General features: G+C 43.9%; 1 protein-coding gene across 2 annotated transcripts in view; it reads right to left on the bottom strand.

The window, feature by feature from the left end:
- Positions 1-20103, bottom strand: part of LOC141139846 (probable cation-transporting ATPase 13A4) — a 268626-nt gene that overhangs the window by 148471 nt on the left and 100052 nt on the right. Inside the window, exons 16-18 of one of the 2 annotated variants that reach the window (XM_073626375.1) lie at positions 6789-6945; positions 3422-3539; positions 1422-1546 (exon numbers count right to left, since the gene is read on the bottom strand). In XM_073626375.1, coding sequence (XP_073482476.1) covers positions 1422-1546; positions 3422-3539; positions 6789-6945 — 400 coding nt within the window. Of the gene's footprint in view, positions 1-1421; positions 1550-3421; positions 3540-6788; positions 6946-20103 lie in introns of both variants that reach the window. The other variant, XM_073626374.1, reaches the window with a different exon arrangement.

The raw sequence follows: 20103 nt of genomic DNA, 5'->3' as shown, positions 1-20103 counted from the left end.
ATAATATACCTACCAACACACACACCAAAACTTTTATTTTCTACTGCGTATACTACGCCAGAAAAACTATTTTAATTAACTGGAAGGCAACTGAGCTACCTCGGCTCTCTGCATGGAAACATCTGGTGAATGCCAGCCTACCACTATACAAATTGACGTACATGGGGCGCAGATGCCCAAATAAGCTTTAAAAAATATGGTCAGCATGGGTGGAGACCAGACACCTCACGGTGTAACTCCTAGGCATGATGGAGCGCGCTGGTCCCCCCGCCTAGCGTCCACCGATGTGTCTGCGGCTTTCGAATTTGCCACAAACACCTCAAATTGTTCACTATTCGGTGAACAGGTGAATATCGGACTCATCCCTAATAAAGGGTCTAGAGGATATTAGTTATGAGGAAAGGTTGCGAGCACTGAACTTATTTTCCCTAGAGAAGAGACGATTGAGAGGGGATATGATTTCAATTTATAAATACCGTACTGGTGACCCCACAATAGGAATAAAACGCGGAAGGGAGTTTAACAAGACATGTGGCCACTCATTAAAATTAGAAGAAAAGAGGTTTTACCTTAAACTACATAGAGGGTTCTTTACTGTAAGTGGCAAGGGTGTGGAATTCCCTTCCACAGGCGGTGGTCTCAGTGGGGAGCAGCAATAGTTTCAAAAAACTATTAGATAAGCACCTGAACGACCGCAACATACAGGGATATACAATGTAATACTGACATATAATCACATAGGTTGGACTTGATGGACTTGTGTCTTTTTTCAAACTCACCTACTATGTAACTATGTAACCAAGTCTACGGGTTAGGGTTTAAGGTTTAAAGGCTTAGTAGAAGCAATCAGTATAACCATTTAACCTTGTTTATCCTTTCAGGTGCAAGCAGTAATCCACTGTACATGAGTATATAACAGACTGTTTACCTGCAAATATCTTGACTTATTTTTTTGGAGGAATTCCTTTGCTGAGTTGGCGCTGTTGCCTAAAACTCAGCAGATCTATTACCTCCTTTTTGTGACAATATCTTCTTCAAACTGTCTTAGTAAACATTATTATACTATGAACGCACAGAGTTGTCTGACTTATTGTTTTGAAGTGGTGCAAAGATGTCTGAACCCAGAGTGTCAGGTGAGTTGGAATGTTCATCAGATCATGGCAGTGCAGATGAGCATGTAAATCCAAGAAGCCTCCTTTGCTACACAGAGGAGATCAAACACAACCTAAAGAAAGCTCTATTTGTGGGAAAAAAAGAGGACATACATTTCATTTGGGTACAGTGTCGCACAACCACACAAATGTCGGTTAAAGCAACGCAGTGCCATATCCCTAAAACAAGCCGGGTCATGAAGGGGGGGGGGATCTTCCGGAGGTCAAGTGGTTAAATGTAAATCTACATACAAAAAAAAAAATACATACCTGTTATCATAACAATCCTTATTCTGGCAGTAATAAGCTCTTGCAAAACAGGTTTTGTTTCAGGTTTAAGTTTATTTTCCATTATTAGTAATCCAAGAAATATAAGATTTGATTCCACATCCTCCCTGCTACAAAACAATAATGACAGTGTAATTCCGTGTTTTAAAATAAATTATACTTTAGATCAGCGGTTCCTAAATTACTTTTGTGTTGTGACAAACCTGCTATTATAGATACATAATTCCTGAGCTTGGTAAATTAATGTCCTAAAGTTGACCTGAACTCAAAATGTTAAGATTTGCAATCTAATGTCCCATACACACGATCAGAAATTCCTCCAGCAAAAGTCGGATGTGAGCTTTTGGTCAGAAATTCCGACCTTGTGTATGCTCCATCGTACTTTTGCTGGCGGAATTCCAGCCAGAAAAAGATTGAGAGCTGGTTCTCTATTTTCCCGTCGGAAAAAGTTCCTATTGGAAATTCCATTTGTCTGTATGCAATTTCGACGTGCAAAAAGCGACACATGCTCAGAAACAATTCGACGCATGCTCGGAAGCATTGAACTTCATTTTCTCGGCTCATCGTAGTGTCAAAAGTTCAGAGAACATTTGTGTGACCGTGTGTATGCAAGGCAAGCTTGAGCGGAATCCGTCAGAAAAACCATCCAAGTTTTTTCTGACGGAAATTCTGATCGTGTGCACAGGGCATAAGAGAACATCTAGAAATGTCTCCTAGACAGTACCCTGAAAAATTCACCTTTTGTTTTGGATTCCTTCTGATAAATAGCAGTGTACTTCCTGTTCCTAGGCCTTGAGCTTCACAGTTCTATATCTGCAGTGTGAGAGTAATTAGGGAATGACTGCCTCTGACAGCTAAACTCACAAGATTTTGTTTGAGATTTTGTGATGCCACTACTTTTCTGCTTAGTGTTCTCCTTGCTGATGAGGAACCTTTATCTGAGGACCTGCGGTGTAGATCTTTGCTTTGTGCACTTCTCCTGCTCCTAATTTTAACCTTACTCTACCAGTCAAGAGATTTCTAGTGATCAAAGGACAGCTCTGACATGATAAGTAGCAAGGCCATGCTACTCTACCAAGATGGCCACCTCTACACAGAGACAAAACATGGAACTCTTTATGCAGTGGAGGCTGGTGCTCGATATTTTTTTTTGGGGGGGGGGGGGCACAACCAACACCCCCCCCCCAGGAGACGGATGATGGCAATCAATAACCTGTCACACATCTGGGTGGGATCAGAGAACAGTTCTCTGTGCCCTGAGCCCACCCTGTTTTGAAGCCTATTCGAGCCTCTGGCTCTAATCATGTGCCTCAAAAAAATACACTCCCTCCATTGGAATCCATGCGTTCGGCACCCTGTATGGAGCCGTCTGTCTTTATGGTAAGTCAATAAAGAAGGGATCCTGCAGGCAATACTTGTGACTAGTCTTTTGAACTCTATGTGCCTTTTTTTGTGCACAGCTTTCACAGTTCAGGTCCACTTTAATGAAGTTGTGTAGACAAAATAGAAGATTATATCAACAGAGTTCCAAAAACGCAGCTTTACTACTTTAGTATGATGTATTATTTCTAACATTTATGCCCTATAAGAAGTGGAGTTCTATAGTCCATAAATAACACAGGCCAATTAATAACAGCTTATCCAATATAATATTTTTATTTTTGAAAATGTAAATAAATTCCTGCACAGAAGCTGTAAGACACTTCTTATATTGACTAACTGTAAGTAGTTCTTCCCACTGTTAGAAAAACAACATGGACAAAAAATGATTGGAAGATCAGATGCAAAGCCATTGGTATTGATCAGGGGAGCTGATGGATGTGTGAACTTTTACTCCTTGCCTGCTAGCAGTGTTATAATAAAAGGTGAGAGGTTACAGATGTTTGCAGCAGCCATTATACAGGAATGAGACCTGCAAAAGCCAACCAACAGCCAGGAGGCATGTCATGTTCTAGTCTCATTTTACAATATTATGCAATTACCTGTCAAAGGTCTGAGGAATATCTTCGCCATTTACCTCTACCGTTTTATACGCCAATGCAATTACTCGAAATCCTTGCAAAGTATATTGTTCAAGTTCATTTAGAAAACAAAGTGGAACTGTATTTGAAGAAAAAAGTATCATGATTACTTCTATGCTTAGGAAGGATAATTGTTTTGGTGCATTCATAATGTATTGATAGCTTTGTATTCTTCCATCTAAAAAAGCGCTTTATATGTAAGTACATATTAGCAAATCAATAAACGCGTGCACTCAAAATTGGACAAGCTGGATGTAATGCTTTCTTTCATTTAAGCTTATCCATTTTACTTTTAACCGATGTTTGATCATTTCATAACACTGTGTTTTATAATGATCATTCCAAATATGTCATGACTCCATGACTTTGTAATGATCATTCCAAATATGTCATGACTGTATATGTAATAAGAAGCCACATTTTATCTTCCAGAGGCTAATAGTTTGCTGGCCTAATTGCAGCAATATTATCTGAGCCTGCACCAATTATATGGAAGTTTTCCTTACCTAAATCAATTGTTTCATTATCTGGCTGTAGGTTAGTTTATTTTGCAATCCTGCTCTTTGCTTTATTTTACAATCCTAAATAGAGGTCCTATTACTAATTAAATTAAAATTTTTTCCATAGGTCTCAACATTATAAAAACTGCTGTCGTAACACCGTCACATAAAAATGGGTGTAATGCAAGGTATATTAACTTTAAAAATATTATAAGGGATATTCAATTTTATAACATTCCTCTGCACATGACTGGAAACTCAAAGTGTGTTCCAGTTAGGAAAACGCTTCTTTAGTAAATTACTCCCAATAACTCTTCATATTATTATTATTATACAGGATTTATATAGCGCCGACAGTTTAGGCAACGCTATACAACATGAGGGCAGACAGTACAATTATAATACAATTCAATACAGGAGGAATCAGAGGGCCCTGCTCATTAGAGCTTACAATCTAGGAGGGAGGGTCAAGTTATACAAGAGGGTAACAGCTGTGGGGGATGAGCTAATGGAGAAAACAGTGCAGTTGTTAGATGGAGGCAGGATAGGCTTCTCTGAAGAGGAAAGTTTTCAGGGATTGCTTAAAGGTGGATACATTTGGAGACAGTCTGACAGATTGGGGTAGGGAATTCTAGAGTATGGGCGAGGCTCGGGAGAAGTCCTGGAGGCGGATATGGGAGGAGGTGATGAGGGAGCTAGAGAGCAGGAGGTCTTGGGAGGAACGGAGACGGCGATTAGGTTGGTATTTTGAGACTAGGCTAGTGATGTGACTGGGCACAGAGTTGTGGATAGCTTTGTAACTTATTGTTAGTATTTTGAATTTAATTTGTTGGGTGAGTGGCAGCCAATGCAGGGATTGGCAGAGAGGGGTAGCAGACACTGAGCGGTTTGTAAGGTGGATGAGTCTGGCAGCAGCATTCATGATGGACTGAAGGGGGATAGTCTATTTAAAGGTAAGCCAATGAGAAGGGAGTTGCAGTAGTCGAGGCGAGAGATAACCAGGGAGTGAATCAGGAGCTTTGTGGTTTCATTGGTAAGAAAGGGACGTAGTTTAGAGATGTTGCGGAGGTTGAGGCGGCGAGCTTTGGAAAGTGATTGGATGTGGGGCCGAAAGGAGAGTTCAGAGTACAGGATAACACCTAGCACCCTGACATGTGGGGAGGGGTGGATGGTTGTGCCATTGCTCTTGACAGACAAGTCAGGGGAAGAGGCACGTGGGGGAGGAAATATTATAAGCTCGGTTTTGGACAAGTTGAGTTTGAGGAAGTGGTGTGACATCCATACAGGTATGTCGGTTAGTAAGTTAGTGATGCGTGAGGAGACTGATGGGGTGAGTTGAGGGGTGGAGAGATAGATTTGTGTGTCGTCAGCGTAGAAATGATATTGAAAGCCGTGAGAGGTTATCAGCTGACCCAGGGAAGAGGTGTAGATTGAAAATAAAAGAGGTCCAAGAATAGAACCTTGGGAGACCCCGATGGAAAAGGAAAGAGGAGTGGAGGAAGTAGAATTGTAAGTGACACTGAAGGTGCTTTGGGATAGGTAGGATGAGAGCCATTGAAGAGTCACGAAGACCGAGGGAGTAAAGTTTTTGAGGAGAAGGGGGTGGTCAACCATGTCAAAGGCAGCTGAAAGGTCCACAAGTAGGAGTACAGAATAGTGTCCATTGGTTTTTGCAGTTAGTAGGTCGTTTGTGAGTTTTATAAGAGCAGTTTCTGTGGAGTGTTGAGGGCGAAATTCAGATTGAAGGGGATCAAGAAGGTTGTTCTTAATGAAGTGGTCACTCAGTTGGTTGTAAACCAGGCGTTCAAGGAGTTTAGAGGAAAAGGGGAGCAAGGAGATAGGGCATAGGTTGTTAAGATTGGTAGGGTCCAAGGACGGCTTTTTAAGTATGGGGGTGACCAGGGCATGTTTTAGAGCATTGGGGAAGGAGCCAGAGGTGAGGGAGAGATTGAAGATGTGGGTTAGAGAGTATAGGATGGAGTCAGAGGGCGACCGGAGCATTTGAGAGGGAATAGGGTCCAGGGGACAGGTGGTTAGGTGGGCGATAGAAAGGAGTTTAGCAACTTTGTCTGTAGTAGCAGATTGAAAAAGGGGAGCGTCAGTTGTACCTGTTGACATGGGGTCTTAGCTGGGGGAGATACCTGTAGAGTGGAGATTTCATCACGGATTGTATCAATCTTGTTTTTGAAGTGATTAGCGATCTCCTGTGCAGTGAGTGAGTCAGTGGGTGGAGGGGGTGGAGGACGAAGTAGAGAGTTGTGTTGGAGAAGATGGAGAAGAGTTTACGGGGACTGGATGAGAAGGTGTTAGTAAGAGTTGTAAAATAGGTTTGCTTGGCAGTGTTGAGGAAAGAATAGTATTTTTGGAGGGCAGATTTGTATTGGTTGAAGTCTTTGAGAGACTAAGTCTTGTGCCACAGACGCTCAAGAGCTCGACTACGTTTTTTGAGAATTTTAGTGTCATCTGTTTGCCAGGGTTGTAGGGGTCGGGGTCTAATTCTCCGTGTAGTGAGGGGAGCGAGCTTGTCCAGGGTGGAGGACAGGGATTTCTCTAAAGCATAGGAACCATATGTTTAACTCTAGTATTTCAATTTCACAGCATTTGTGCCATTTTAAAAATTAATTTGTTAATTTCCAATGAAAAATATAACTATAATATTAAAAAATGGCAAGTATTGTAAATCTGAATCAAATTAGGAAAAAAGGACAGTTAATTTATCTGGGCAGCTTATTAGGCTAAATTGTTTCTAAATCAAGAGCTTGAAGAATTTCAGAGACATAATAGTATTATCTGTTGTGTTTTTAAATGCATGCTGCAGATAATCATACCTGTTTCAGATTTGCAAAACTGAACTACCATTTCTGGAGCTCCCTTCATGAATACTAAGTGTTCATCATTTCCCATGACCCGAGCAATGACAGACATGCGCTGTAGACTAGATGAGAAAGGAAATTGGTGTAGAATGACCATGCCTTCCACTGGCACCTATATTCAAAAAAAGAATGCATACAAAACCCATTATTACTTGCCTTTTTATCAGATCAAATATGGGCATGCACAAAAATGTTAAAGTGTATCTAAAGCCAATACTTTTTTTTTTTTAAGTTTTGGATAGAGTATATAGGTTAGACTCAGCCAGTGTTGGATTTTTGTGGCTGTCAGTGGTCCAGTTGAGATGATACACTTTCTGTGTCCTGGTGACCACTGTTATTGGGACAGAAAGGTATGGGAAATGTACAGGAATAGAGGAGAAATTTTTAGTTAATACTTGCTACAGTGACAACCTTCTAAGAGTGCATTTCCCTCACTTTGAAGAGATCTCCTCTTGCTTCCTGTTATGTTTCCAGGACAGTAAGTGACAAAAAATGTTCTCAATTATAGATGGACCCCCCCCCCCCAGAAAAGAAACCTGACAGGGGTTTTAACCCTCCTTGAGCTAGCAAAAAAAAAAACTTCAAATATTTATTAAAAATCAAAACTGTCAAGCACTTAACTGAACTTCACTAAGCTTTGATTTAAACTGTGAATTTGGGTCTCACAACGTGGCCTCATTATTAATAATACCAATTTCATACACAAAAGCGTCAGACAGTATAACAAAAATGAAAGATAAAGATTGTCTCTGGCTAAATGACATTGCTTCAGTTATGCCTTTTTTATTTGGCTTTGGGCATGCACAAGTGTTGGGCGAATGGCATAAGTTCAGCCCGAACATTGTCTGTTTGCCCATTCAGCGAACACCCAAATTGCTGGGGTGTTCAACCATTTGTTCAGCCTGCCAAATGCCCCACAATGCACTACGCACTGCACAGTGCATTGGAAGCCCTGATTGGCTGAAGCAGGGCACAGAACACTGTCCAAGCCATGATTGGAGAAAGTAATGATGACTGTGCCCAATCATGGCTCATTGTTCATAGACCCACACCACACTATAAAAGGTTCATTCCCAGAACAGCCATTTGCAGTGGGATATTGGAGTGGAGATAGATAGCACAGGACTCTGTCCATTGCTACAAGGGAGTCAGTGTGCTATTGTGATTTTATTGTGAGTGTACAGTGTCAGTGTAGTGTGAATATAGTGATAGTGCAGTGTGAGTGTAGTGTGACCTTACATTTTTGCTTTAGTGTCAGTGTAGAGTGTCAGTGTAGAGTGTCAGGGCACTTTTACTGCAATATATTGAAGTGCGTCAATGCAGTTTTATTGCAGTATATTGCAATGTGTCAGTGGAGTGTGTCTGTGTAGTGAGTCCTCAAGTTAAAGTGCACCAAACACTACTTTCCATTGAAGTGCATCCAAGTACATATTTCCCTGTCTCTATTACACTTCGGTAGTCAGCCCCCCCATCATGTCTGGGAGGCCAACAAGGAGAGACAGATGCTTCCATAGGACTGTGAGGAGGCCAGCAGCATTTGTGTCCACAGGCAAAGGTTGACGTGGTCCATCCTCAGGCAGGGCACCATTTCCTCTGTTTAGTGATGTTGCCTGTGCTATCCAGCCACAACATGCAGAGGAGGTGGTGGACTGGCTTACTAAACCATCTTCATCCTCCTCATCCTCTATCACCCAAGAAGAGACTAGTGCGCAGTCCACCGCAGATGCCAGAGTGGCTTATTCTGCCTCCTTGTCCACAGCTACTCCTGTCATAGCCGCAGCATCATGCATGGAGGAGTCAGTTGAGTTATATGAACACAGCATCAGCCACTTGCGCCCTGAGGATTCACAGTCATTACTTGATTCTGATGTTGGTTCTGAGATTGAGGAAGGTGGGAACATAAGCCTACAGTGAGGGGAGAAGACTAGTAAAACCACAAATTGGCAGTCATGTTCCCCCAGCCACAGTTGGCTCCAGTAATGATGAGGATGGAGGGGATGATGACGATGAGGTCATTGACATGACTTGGGTGCTGGATTGAGCAGAGGATTAAAGTGAAGATGAGGCACAAGCCCAATGAGGCAGCCATCATGGAAGAGTAGAGAGCATCCACCCTATTCCATCAGATTGTGGAGCTGTTATCTCCCAGCCCATTTCCCGCAGCTCAGCTATCTGGGCCTTTTTTAGCACATGTGCAGCCGACCGCACTGTTGCAACTTGCAAACTTTGCCTCAAGCAGATCAAGAGTGGAAAAAACACCAGCCATTTGGACATCACATGCTTGACAAGGCATTTAACCTCCCACCACTCAGCCTGAAAGCCACATAAAAGGGATGTAATTCTGCTCCTCCTCACTCCTCCTAACCTTTTAGGTCTACCCCCACTATATCTCATGACCTCTCAGCAGCCTCTACTGACAGGGATGATGGTATAGCGAAGGGTGTCACAGGTCCTTGCTTCATGCCTGCCGACAGCATATCACCAGCTGTAGACTATAGCAGGCAAATTGCTCTGCCCCAGCTGCTGCAGCAAAAAAAAAATACAATCACTACCACCCACATGCCCAGCATCTAAATTCCAGCTTGCCAAAGCTCCTGCCTTTCTGTCTGGTAGATTCTGCCCATATCTGTGAATTTGCAGAATCTGCTGTACCCCAATGGCAGGTTCCAGTCATGATTTATTTGCACGTAAGGCCACTCCAGCTATGTACCATCACGTGGAAGGCAATGTTGTGGCATCAATGGGCAAGGCAGTAAGCTGCATGGTCCACGTTATTGCTGACACGTGGTCCAGCAAGCATGGTCAGGAGCGATATATTTAGTTCACAGCAGACTGGGTAACTCTGCTTGCAAGTGGATGCAGGACAGGGCTCAGTGCAACAGCTTGTTTTGCCACCACATCTCCATACAGCTGCTGGTTTTGATCTGAGAGTTGTCAACTCAACCCCCTCCTTCTCCTTCATGCCCTCCTCTGCTGAATTGTCCTACGAACCACCAGTTCCCCCTAAGCATTCAAGGGGCTATTCAAGGAGTCATTCAGTGCTTCGGCTGGTCTGTCTAGGGGACAGGAGCCATACACTGGAACCCAGAATGGTGGTGTGCGATAATGGCACTAACCTCCTGTCCACCCTTAGACAGGAAAAGGTGACACATGTTCCATGCCTGGCACCTGTCCTCAATTTGGTGGTGCAGCATTTCTTAAATAGGTACCCATGGTTGGAAGATCTGCTAAAGCAGTCCAGAAGAGTCTGTAGCCATTTCAGGCGGTCAAACACAGCCAATGCTCAGTTGGCTGAAATTCAGCAGAAATTCCACCTGCCCATAAACCGCCTGATTTGTGATAAGCCTACCAGGTGGAACTCAACTTTGGCAATGCTGCAGTGGCTGCACATGCAGCAGAGGACCATAAACAAGTACCTGTGTGAGTATGGCACAACAACAGGCTCAGGGCAGTTCGACTTTTTTCCCACACGCTAATGGCTGCAGGTAAAGGATGCATGCACTGTACTGTCACCATTTAAGGAAGCAACAAGGACGGTGAGCCATGATAATGCAAGCATCAGGGACACAATTTCTCTTGTGTTCCTGCTGGAGCAGACTCTGCGTGCCATTATGGATTGAGCACTCGAGGTAGAGCAGCGGGAGGAGGAAGGGGACTTCCTTTCCCCGCTTTATGCAGACACCATTCCTGCGAAGCTGCAGAACCAACAAAAGGAGAGGGAGGAGGATTTTGCAGGTATTGAAGTAGAGGAAGACATATGTCAAACCCTAAGAGATGATTTTCTGTCCCCAGAACCTTTGGGAGTAGTATTTGGCTGGGAGGAGGCAGTTCCAGATACTGTAATCCTCAGTGACCACAAGGACTCTTCTCATGCCTTCGCAAACTTGCGGTGTATGGTGTCCCTCATTCTTCAAAGCCTGAATTGGTGGCATCAAGGCGAAGGATCACTATTGGTTGGCAACCCTTTTTGACCACTGTTACAACAGGAAAGTTTCAGAGGATGAAATATCTTGAGGACACCTTAAAGAAGAGTTTATGTAATGCCTTTCCAGACTCTGCTCAGTGATGCATTTCACATTTTTTTTAATCCTCAGCACACAGGGCTGTTAGCTTCCACATCCCATCGGCAGCATCTTCATCATATGGTGGGAGATTATCTAGGGGTGAAAACAGACATGGAGCGCTTTCCAATTGATAATTCACTGGGTTACTGGGTCATGAGATTAGCCCAGTATGCAAATGATCTGCTGGGCTGCCCTGTATTCAACATGCTTTCCGAACAGGCATTCAGTGCTGCCCGAGGTTTTGTGACAGATTAAAGTGTGCGTCTGTCCACAGAACCCGTTGACCGGCTGACATTTATCAAAATTAATAATTCCTGGATTAGCAGCAGCTATCAAGCCCCTGATGCCGATGTTGCTGATTAGGTGTTTTTGGGATATGGAATCTGTGCAAGGCTGCCTAGGCTGTCTAGCTTTGTGGGTGTTGATTTTATCATGAAGACATTTTTTGGTATAGGTTTCATGGGCACCCAAGGACCAATTTTTCCACACCTGTTTGACAGGTGCATATAATTAAAATGTTTGATGGCAAGGTCAGTTCTTGCTTTCATCAAGAGTACCTCTACAGGGTTACGGTGTGAAGTCACCACCAACACCCAAAGCCCAATTTCTTCACACCTGTTACTTCTATCACAAGTCTGCAAAACAGACACCAGAATCTATCCAAAAAATCTCTAATCTTGTTCCAAGTGCACTAAATTGTGGCCCCATCATACAGACTGGCTCCTCAAGCCGTTGTTTATAAAATAAAAAAAGCTTGCAGGGAAAATGTAATTTTTTGGGCTTTTATAAGTGTCATTTTTGCTGCATACACGGTACAGATGTGACACTTTACAGGCAGACTAAGGGGACACCCCAGGTACTATATTTAAAGGAATGTTTCATTTTTATTGTTTACATCCGTAAATCGCTACTCATTTAAAAATGATCTTCTTTGCAAACTTTTTTTTCATTGATACATGTCCCCCAGGGCACCCGTACCTGGACCCCTATACCCTTTGTATGCCCAATAACTTGAATATAAGCCTCTAAAATGGGCACTGGGATTTTTCCAGTTTGGGTCCCATAGACTTCATTGGGGTTTGTTGTTTGACTCCGAATCCTTGCGAAGTTCTGGCGCAAACCGAACCGGGGGGTGTTCAGCCCATCTCTAGCATGCACATGAATTTTAAACATAAGCAACTTGTGCCTGTGTCTAGGTTAAAGTGGAACTTAACTGTATCTGAGCTGCACAAACTGAAAACACTATTTAACCACTTCAATACAGGGCACTTTCACCCTTCACTGCTACAGATGCCCGGGGCAGCTGCCCCTCCCACCCTTATACCGGCCCTGCCTTACAGTAAGTTTTTGATTAGAATAATTAAAAGTATATCTCCAATTATATTGCCATGAGAGAGAATGGATGACAGAGGGCAAAGTCCTGTTTAGCTGACTCCAGACTTAAAGCCTAATGTTTAAAGTGATTGTAAAAAAAAAAAAAAACGTGTTATACTTACTTCCCCTGTGCAAGGGTTTTGCACAGAGTGGCCCCGATCCTCCTTTTCTGGGGTCCCCCCGCGGCGCTCCTGGCTCCTCCTCCTCTTCTCGTGTGCCCCCACGGAGAGCCGCTTTCCATGGGGGCACTCGTGCGGGTGTGCTCCCAAGTCATGCTGCTGCCTCCATCGACGCAGACAGCAGGACTCGGGCCCGCCCCCCCGGCTCCCGTGTCACTGAATTTTATTGAAAGCAGCGGGAGCTCCTGCTGCTATCAATCTATCCAATGAGGACCCAAGACAGTGGCTGGAGTTGCTCTGCTCGTCTCCGTCGCTGGAAAGTTCAGGTTCAGGTAAGAAAAAGGTGGTCTGGGGGGGATGCTTCAGTACAAAAGGTTTTTCACCTTAATGCAAAGAATGTATTAAGGTGAAAAACCGTGAGGGTTTACAACCCTTTTTATTTCTGCTTAAATAGTTAATTTAGAACAAGCTGGTCCAAATTAACTATTTACTGCATTAACAGATGTGCTTGCTGGGCGTGCCTTATTAACTGTATGTTGCCTCAGCTGCATACAGTATATAGAGCTGTGTTGTGGCAGTATGATGAGAACCCCCTGGGCTGAGTGCTGCCCAACCATTCACAGGAAGCTTTTTTTCCCATGAATGATTGCAAAGCTTCCTCTAAATTACTGAGCTAGACCTCATGACATCATCTACAGTCTCTATGCTCCAGAGGGAGCTTTATATTCATTCATAGAATGCAAAGCTTCCTATGGATGGCTGAGCTGTGTTCAGCCCAACTCTATTTTCCTCCAGGAGTGGGCAGGGAAGCTCCCATCCCACTAACGGAACACAAATAACTGTTTAGTGTATGTAGCTGAGGCTACATACTGTTACTAGAGCACACCCAGCAAGTACACCTGTTTGTTTAGTAAATAGATTTTTTGGGCCACTTTGGCCCATACAGACTATTTAAAGGGACATTAAATGTTAGGCTTAAATTGGTTGTATACCTCACTTGGTGATTTTTACCTACAGGAAAGTCTACAATAAGGTTTACCGGTAGGTAAAATGAATATCTCCTAAACCTGCATGGTTTAGGAGATAATCACCCTGCATGCACTCTAATGCCCCGTACACACGGTCGGATTTTCCGATGGAAAATGTCCGATCGGAGGGTGTTGTCGGAAATTCCGACCGTGTGTGGGCTCCATCGGACATTTTCCATCGGATTTTCCGACACACAAAGTTGGAGAGCAGGAGATAAAATTAATTCCGATCGTGTGTACACAAATCCGACGGACAAAGTGCCACGCATGCTCAGAAAAAATAAAGAGATGAAAGCTATTGGCCACTGCCCTGTTTATAGTCCCGACGTACATGTTTTACGTCACCGCGTTTAGAACGATCGGATTTTCCAACAACTTTGTGTGACCGCGTGTATGCAAGACAAATTTGAGCCAACATCCGTCGGAAAAAATCCTAGGATTTTGTTGTCGGAATGTCCGAACAAAGTCCGACCGTGTGTACGCCCTATAAGGCTGGATTCACACCTTTGCATTTTTTATGCTTTTAGCATTTTTCAGATTTGCACTGCAGAACGTGCTCAATAGGAAACCATGTTAAATGGACTGTAGTGCAAATCTACAAAATGCAAAAAGCACTAAAACTGCATAGGTGTGAATCCACCCTGAAGGTCCGGCGGATCGTGCCGGAACTTCAGAGCTCCTTGCCAGAACGGAGGACTTGATGTCATCATGGATCTGGCCACTCACAGCGCCAGAGCCTGCGAACCCGGAAGAAACACCAGGGGAACATGTCAGCCCCCTCAGCAGTAACTGGGCGCTGCTGCGGGGGCATCATTCTAAGGTAAGTATTTCATAATGTGATAGTATACTATTGTCTTGCAGGTTTTTTTTGTTTTGTGTTTTCAGCAGTTTACTACTGCTTTAATAGTAACAAACATTTCTGCTCTTTAACTGCTTGCTGTCAAGAGGCTGTATATATAAAGACTAGGCAGCAAGCCATTATACCAGGAACATGGTTATACCAGGATCATGGATCAGCTCCCAAATCACTTTTATTGTGCACAGATGGGGGCCATCCTCCCTCTGCCACCCGCTGAAATTCCCAGGCTCCCCTGTTCCACGGGAGAGCCGGGATCTGTTGTGAGTGGTTAGGTCAGCTGCGTACAGAGATGATGGAGGAACATATGTTCCCTGATCTCCTCTGTGACGAATGAAGCTGGAAGTAGATAGCATTTCGTCACTTCCAGTTTCAGTGCTGTCGTTCCTTGGTTGGTACAGAAAGGGAAGCATCTGATTAAACAGATCTGTGTTTGATCAGATGCTTTGAAAGGTAGGGGTGACATTGGGGGTCTGATAGACCCCTGATGACTCAATAATGGTTACCTGTCACTGCCCAAAGCTATCATAATGAGCTTGATTACTCCTTGAGATAGCAATAACGTTAAAAGAAAAAAAAAGTGTAAAATAAAATTAAATAAAATGTATTAAATCCCATGCTCTCACGCAAATGCAAAGACGCATATGTAAAGAGTGATTGAACTGCGCATGTGAGATATTGCCATGAACATCAGAGTAAGAGCAATAATTTTAGTGCCATAGCTCACCTTTAACTCTAAACTGATAGCTTGTAAAGGCTTTTAAAACATTGCCTATTGTACTTTTCACCATATCCCAGGCATGTGCAATTTTAAATATTGACATGTTTGGTATCTATTTACTCAGCGCCATATCATATTTTATCTCTTACCAAAAAATTGGGTATTAGTATTATTGTTTCTGTATGTACTAAAATTTATTTAACTATATTTCTTCCTGAAAATTTGCGTTTGATTAACCACTTGCCGACCGCCTCACGCCGATATACGTCGGCAGAATGGCACGGGCAGGCAGAATCACGTACCCGTACGTGATCTGCCTCCCGCAGGCGGGGGGTCCGATAGGACCCCCCCCCGTTGCCCGAGGCGGTCGGCTTGTGACTGGGAGCGATGAGAGGTGAGGGGGAGACCATCCGTTCGTGGCCCCCCCTCACGATCGCTCCCAGCCAATGAGAATCTTCCTTTGCTGCTGTATGCTAAACAGCAGCAAAGGAAATGATGTCATCTCTCCTCGGCTCTGCAGTTTCCGTTCCGGCGCCGAGGAGAGAAGACATCACTGTGAGTGTAAAACACAAACACACACAGTAGAACATGCCAGGCACACATTACACCCCCGATCCCCCCCCCGATCGCCCCCCGATCACCCCCCCCCCCCCCCCGTCACACTGACACCAAGCAGTTTTTTTTTTTTCTGATTACTGCATTGGTGTCAGTTTGTGACAGTTACTGTGTTAGGGCAGTTAGGGTTAGCCCCCTTTAGGTCTAGGATACCCCCCTAACCCCCCTAATAAAGTTTTAACCCCTTGATCACCCCCCGTCGCCAGTGTCGCTAAGCGATATTTTTTCTGATCGCTGTATTAGTGTCACTGGTGACGCTAGTTAGGGAGCTAAATAGGTTCGCCGTCAGTGTTTTATAGCGACAGGGACCCCCATTTACTATCTAATAAATGTTTTAACCCCTTGATTGCCCCCTAGTTAACCTTTTCACCAGTGATCACCGTATAACTGTTACGGGTGACGCTGGTTAGTTTGTTTATTTTTTATAGTGTCAGGGCACCCGCCGTTTACTACCGAATAAAGGTTTAGCCCCCTGATCGCCCAGCGGTGATATGCGTCACCCCAGGCAGCGTCAGATTAGCTCCAGTACCGCTAACACCCACGCATGCAGCATACGCCTCCCTTAGTGGTATAGTATCTGAACGGATCAATATCTGATCCGATCAGATCTATACTAGCGTTCCCAGCAGTTTAGGGATCCCAAAAACGTAGTGTTAGCGGGATCAGCCCAGATACCTGCTAGCACCTGCGTTTTGCCCCTCCGCCCGGCCCAGCCCAGCCATCCCAAGTGCAGTATCAATCACTGTCACTTACAAAACACTAAACGCATAACTGCAGCGTTCGCAGAGTCAGGCCTGATCCCTGCGATCGCTAACAGTTTTTTTGGTAGCGTTTTGGTGAACTGGCAAGCACCAGCCCCAGGCAGCGTCAGGTTAGTGCCAGTACCGCTAACACCCACGCACGCAGCATACGCCTCCCTTAGTGATATAGTATCTGAACGGATCAATATCTGATCCGATCAGATCTATACTAGCATCCCCAGCAGTTTAGGGTTCCCAAAAACGCAGTGTTAGCGGGATCAGCCCAGATACCTGCTAGCACCTGCGTTTTGCCCCTCCGCCCAGGCCCTGTCCAGCCCAGCCCACCCAAGTGCAGTATCAATCGATCACTGTCACTTACAAAACACTAAACGCATAACTGCAGTGTTCGCAGAGTCAGGCCTGATCCCTGCGATCCCTAACAGTTTTTTTGGTAGCGTTTTGGTGAACTGGCAAGCACCAGCCCCAGGCAGCGTCAGGTTAGCGCAAATACCGCAAACACCCACGCACGCACCGTACACCTCCCTTAGTGGTATAGTATCTGAACGGATCAATATCTGATCCGATCAGATCTATACTAGCATCCCCAGCAGTTTAGGGTTCCCAAAAACGCAGTGTTAGCGGGATCAGCTCAGATACCTGCTAGCACCTGCGTTTTGCCCCTCCGCCCGGCCCAGCCCAGCCCAGCCCACCCAAGTGCAGTATCGATCGATCACTGTCACTTACAAAACACTAAACGCATAACTGCAGCGTTCGCAGAGTCAGGCCTGATCCCTGCGATCGCTAACAGTTTTTTTGGTAGCGTTTTGGTGAACTGGCAAGCACCAGCCCCAGGCAGCATCAGGTTAGCGCCAGTACCGCTAACACCCACGCACGCACCGTACACCTCCCTTAGTGGTATAGTATCTGAACGGATCAATATCTGATCTGATCAGATCTATACTAGCATCCCCAGCAGTTTAGGGTTCCCAAAAACGCAGTGTTAGTGGGATCAGCCCAGATACCTGCTAGCACCTGCGTTTTACCCTTCCCCCCGGCCCAGCCCACCCAAGTGCAGTATAGATCGATCACTGTCACTTACAAAACACTAAACGCATAACTGCAGCATTCGCAGAGTCAGGCCTGATCCCTGCGATCGCTAACAGTTTTTTTTGGTAGCGTTTTGGTGAACTGGCAAGCACCAGCGGCCTAATACACCCCGGTCGTAGTCAAACCAGCACTGCAGTAACACTTGGTGACGTGGCGAGTCCCATAAGTGCAGTTCAAGCTGGTGAGGTGGCAAGCACAAGTAGTGTCCCGCTGCCACCAAGAAGAAGACAAACAGGCCTGTCGTACCCATAATGCCCTTCCTGCTGCATTCGCCAATCCTAATTGGGAACCCACCACTCCTGCAGCACCCGTACTTCCCCCATTCACATCCCCAACCAAATGCAGTCGGCTGCATGAGAGGCATTTTTATGTCCCCCCTACCCAACGAACTCCCCCAAAAAAGATGTCGTGTCTGCAGCAAGCGCGGATATAGGCGTGACACCCACTAATTATTCTCCCTCCTGTCCTGACAATACTGGTCTTAGCATTGGTGAATGTTTTGAACGCTACCATTCACTAGTTGAGTATTAGCGTAGGGTACAGCATTGCACAGACTAGGCAAACTTTCACAGGGTCTCCCAAGATGCCATCGAATTTTGAGAGACCCGAACCTGGAACCGGTTACAGTTATAAAAGTTAGTTACAAAAAAAAGTGTAAAAAAAAAAAAACACAAACAAAAATATAAAATAAAAAAAAATAGTTGTCGTTTTATTGTTCTCTCTCTCTCTATTCTCTCTCTATTGTTCTGCTCTTTTTTACTGTATTCTATTCTGCAATGTTTTATTGTTATTATGTTTTATCATGTTTGCTTTTCAGGTATGCAATTTTTTATACTTTACCGTTTACTGTGCTTTATTGTTAACCATTTTTTTGTCTTCAGGTACACCATTCACGACTTTGAGTGGTTATACCAGAATGATGCCTGCAGGTTTAGGTATAATCTTGGTATCATTCTTTTCAGCCAGCAGTCGGCTTTCATGTAAAAGCAATCCTGTCGGCTAATTAGCCTCTAGACTGCTTTTACAAGCAGTGGGAGGGAATGCCCCCCTCCCCTACCGTCTTCCGTGTTTTTCTCTGGCTCTCCTGTCTCAACAGGGAACCTGAGAATGCAGCCGGTGATTCAGCCAGCTGACCATAGAGCTGATCAGAGACCAGAGTGGCTCCAAACATCTCTATGGCCTAAGAAACCGGAAGCTACGAGCATTTTATGACTTAGATTTCGCCGGATGTAAACAGCGCCATTGGGAAATTGGGGAAGCATTTTATCACACCAATCTTGGTGTGGTCAGATGCTTTGAGGGCAGAGGAGAAATCTAGGGTCTAATAGACCCCGATTTTTTCAAAAAAGAGTACCTGTCATTACCTATTGCTATCATAGGGGATATTTACATTCCCTGAGATAACAATAAAAATGATTTAAAAAAAAATGAAAGGAACAGTTTAAAAATAAGATAAAAAAGCAAAAAAATAATAAAGAAAAAAAATTTTAAAAAAAAAGCACCCCTCCCCCCCCCCCCCCTGTTCTCGCGCTAAGGCGAACGCAAGCGTCTGTCTGGCATCAAATGTAAACAGAAACAGCAATTGCACCATGCATGTGAGGTATCACCGTGAAGGTCAGATCGAGGGCAGTAATTTTAGCAGTAGACCTCCTCTGTAAATCTAAAGTGGTAACCTGTAAAGGCTTTTAAAGGCTTTTAAAAAATGTATTTATTTTGTTGCCACTGCACGTTTGTGCGCAATTTTAAAGCATGTCATGTTTGGTATCCATGTACTCGGCCTAAGATCGTCTTTTTTATTTCATCAAACATTTGGGCAATATAGTGTGTTTTAGTGCATTAAAATTTTAAAAAGTGTGCTTTTTCCCCAAAAAATGCGTTTGAAAAATCGTTGCGCAAATACTGTGTGAAAAAAAATATGAAACACCCACCATTTTAATCTGTAGGGCATTTGCTTTAAATATATATATATATATATATATATATATATATATATATATATATATATATATATATATATATATATATATGTTTGGGGGTTCAAAGTAATTTTCTTGCAAAAAAAAAAAATTTTTTCATGTAAACAAAAAGTGTCAGAAAGGGCTTTGTCTTCAAGTGGTTAGAAGAGTGGGTGATGTGTGACATAAGCTTCTAAATGTTGTGCATAAAATACCAGGACAGTTCAAACCCCCCCCAAATGACCCCATTTTGGAAAGTAGACACCCCAAGGTATTTGCTGAGAGGCATGTCGAGTCCATGGAATATTTTATATTGTGACACAAGTTGCGGGAAAGAGACAAATTTTTTTTTTTTGCACAAAGTTGTCACTAAATGATATATTGCTCAAACATGCCATGGGAATATGTGAAATTACACCCCAAAATACATTTTGTTGCTTCTCCTGAGTATGGGGATACCACATGTGTGAGACTTTTTTGGAGCCTAGCCTCGTACGGGACCCCGAAAACCAAGCACCGCCTTCAGGCTTTCTAAGGGCGTAAATGTTTGATTTCACTCTTCACTGCCTATCACAGTTTCGGAGGCCATGGAATGCCCAGGTGGCACAAAACCCCCCCAAATTACCCCATTTTGGAAAGTAGACACTCCAAGCTATTTGCTGAGAGGTATAGTGAGTATTTTGCAGACCTC

The sequence above is a fragment of the Aquarana catesbeiana genome, linkage group LG04 (genome assembly GCF_042186555.1).
Source record: "Aquarana catesbeiana isolate 2022-GZ linkage group LG04, ASM4218655v1, whole genome shotgun sequence".
Taxonomy (NCBI): domain Eukaryota; kingdom Metazoa; phylum Chordata; class Amphibia; order Anura; family Ranidae; genus Aquarana; species Aquarana catesbeiana.
Note: the sequence above shows the minus strand (reverse complement) of the source record. Positions and strands in the feature narration are given on the sequence as shown.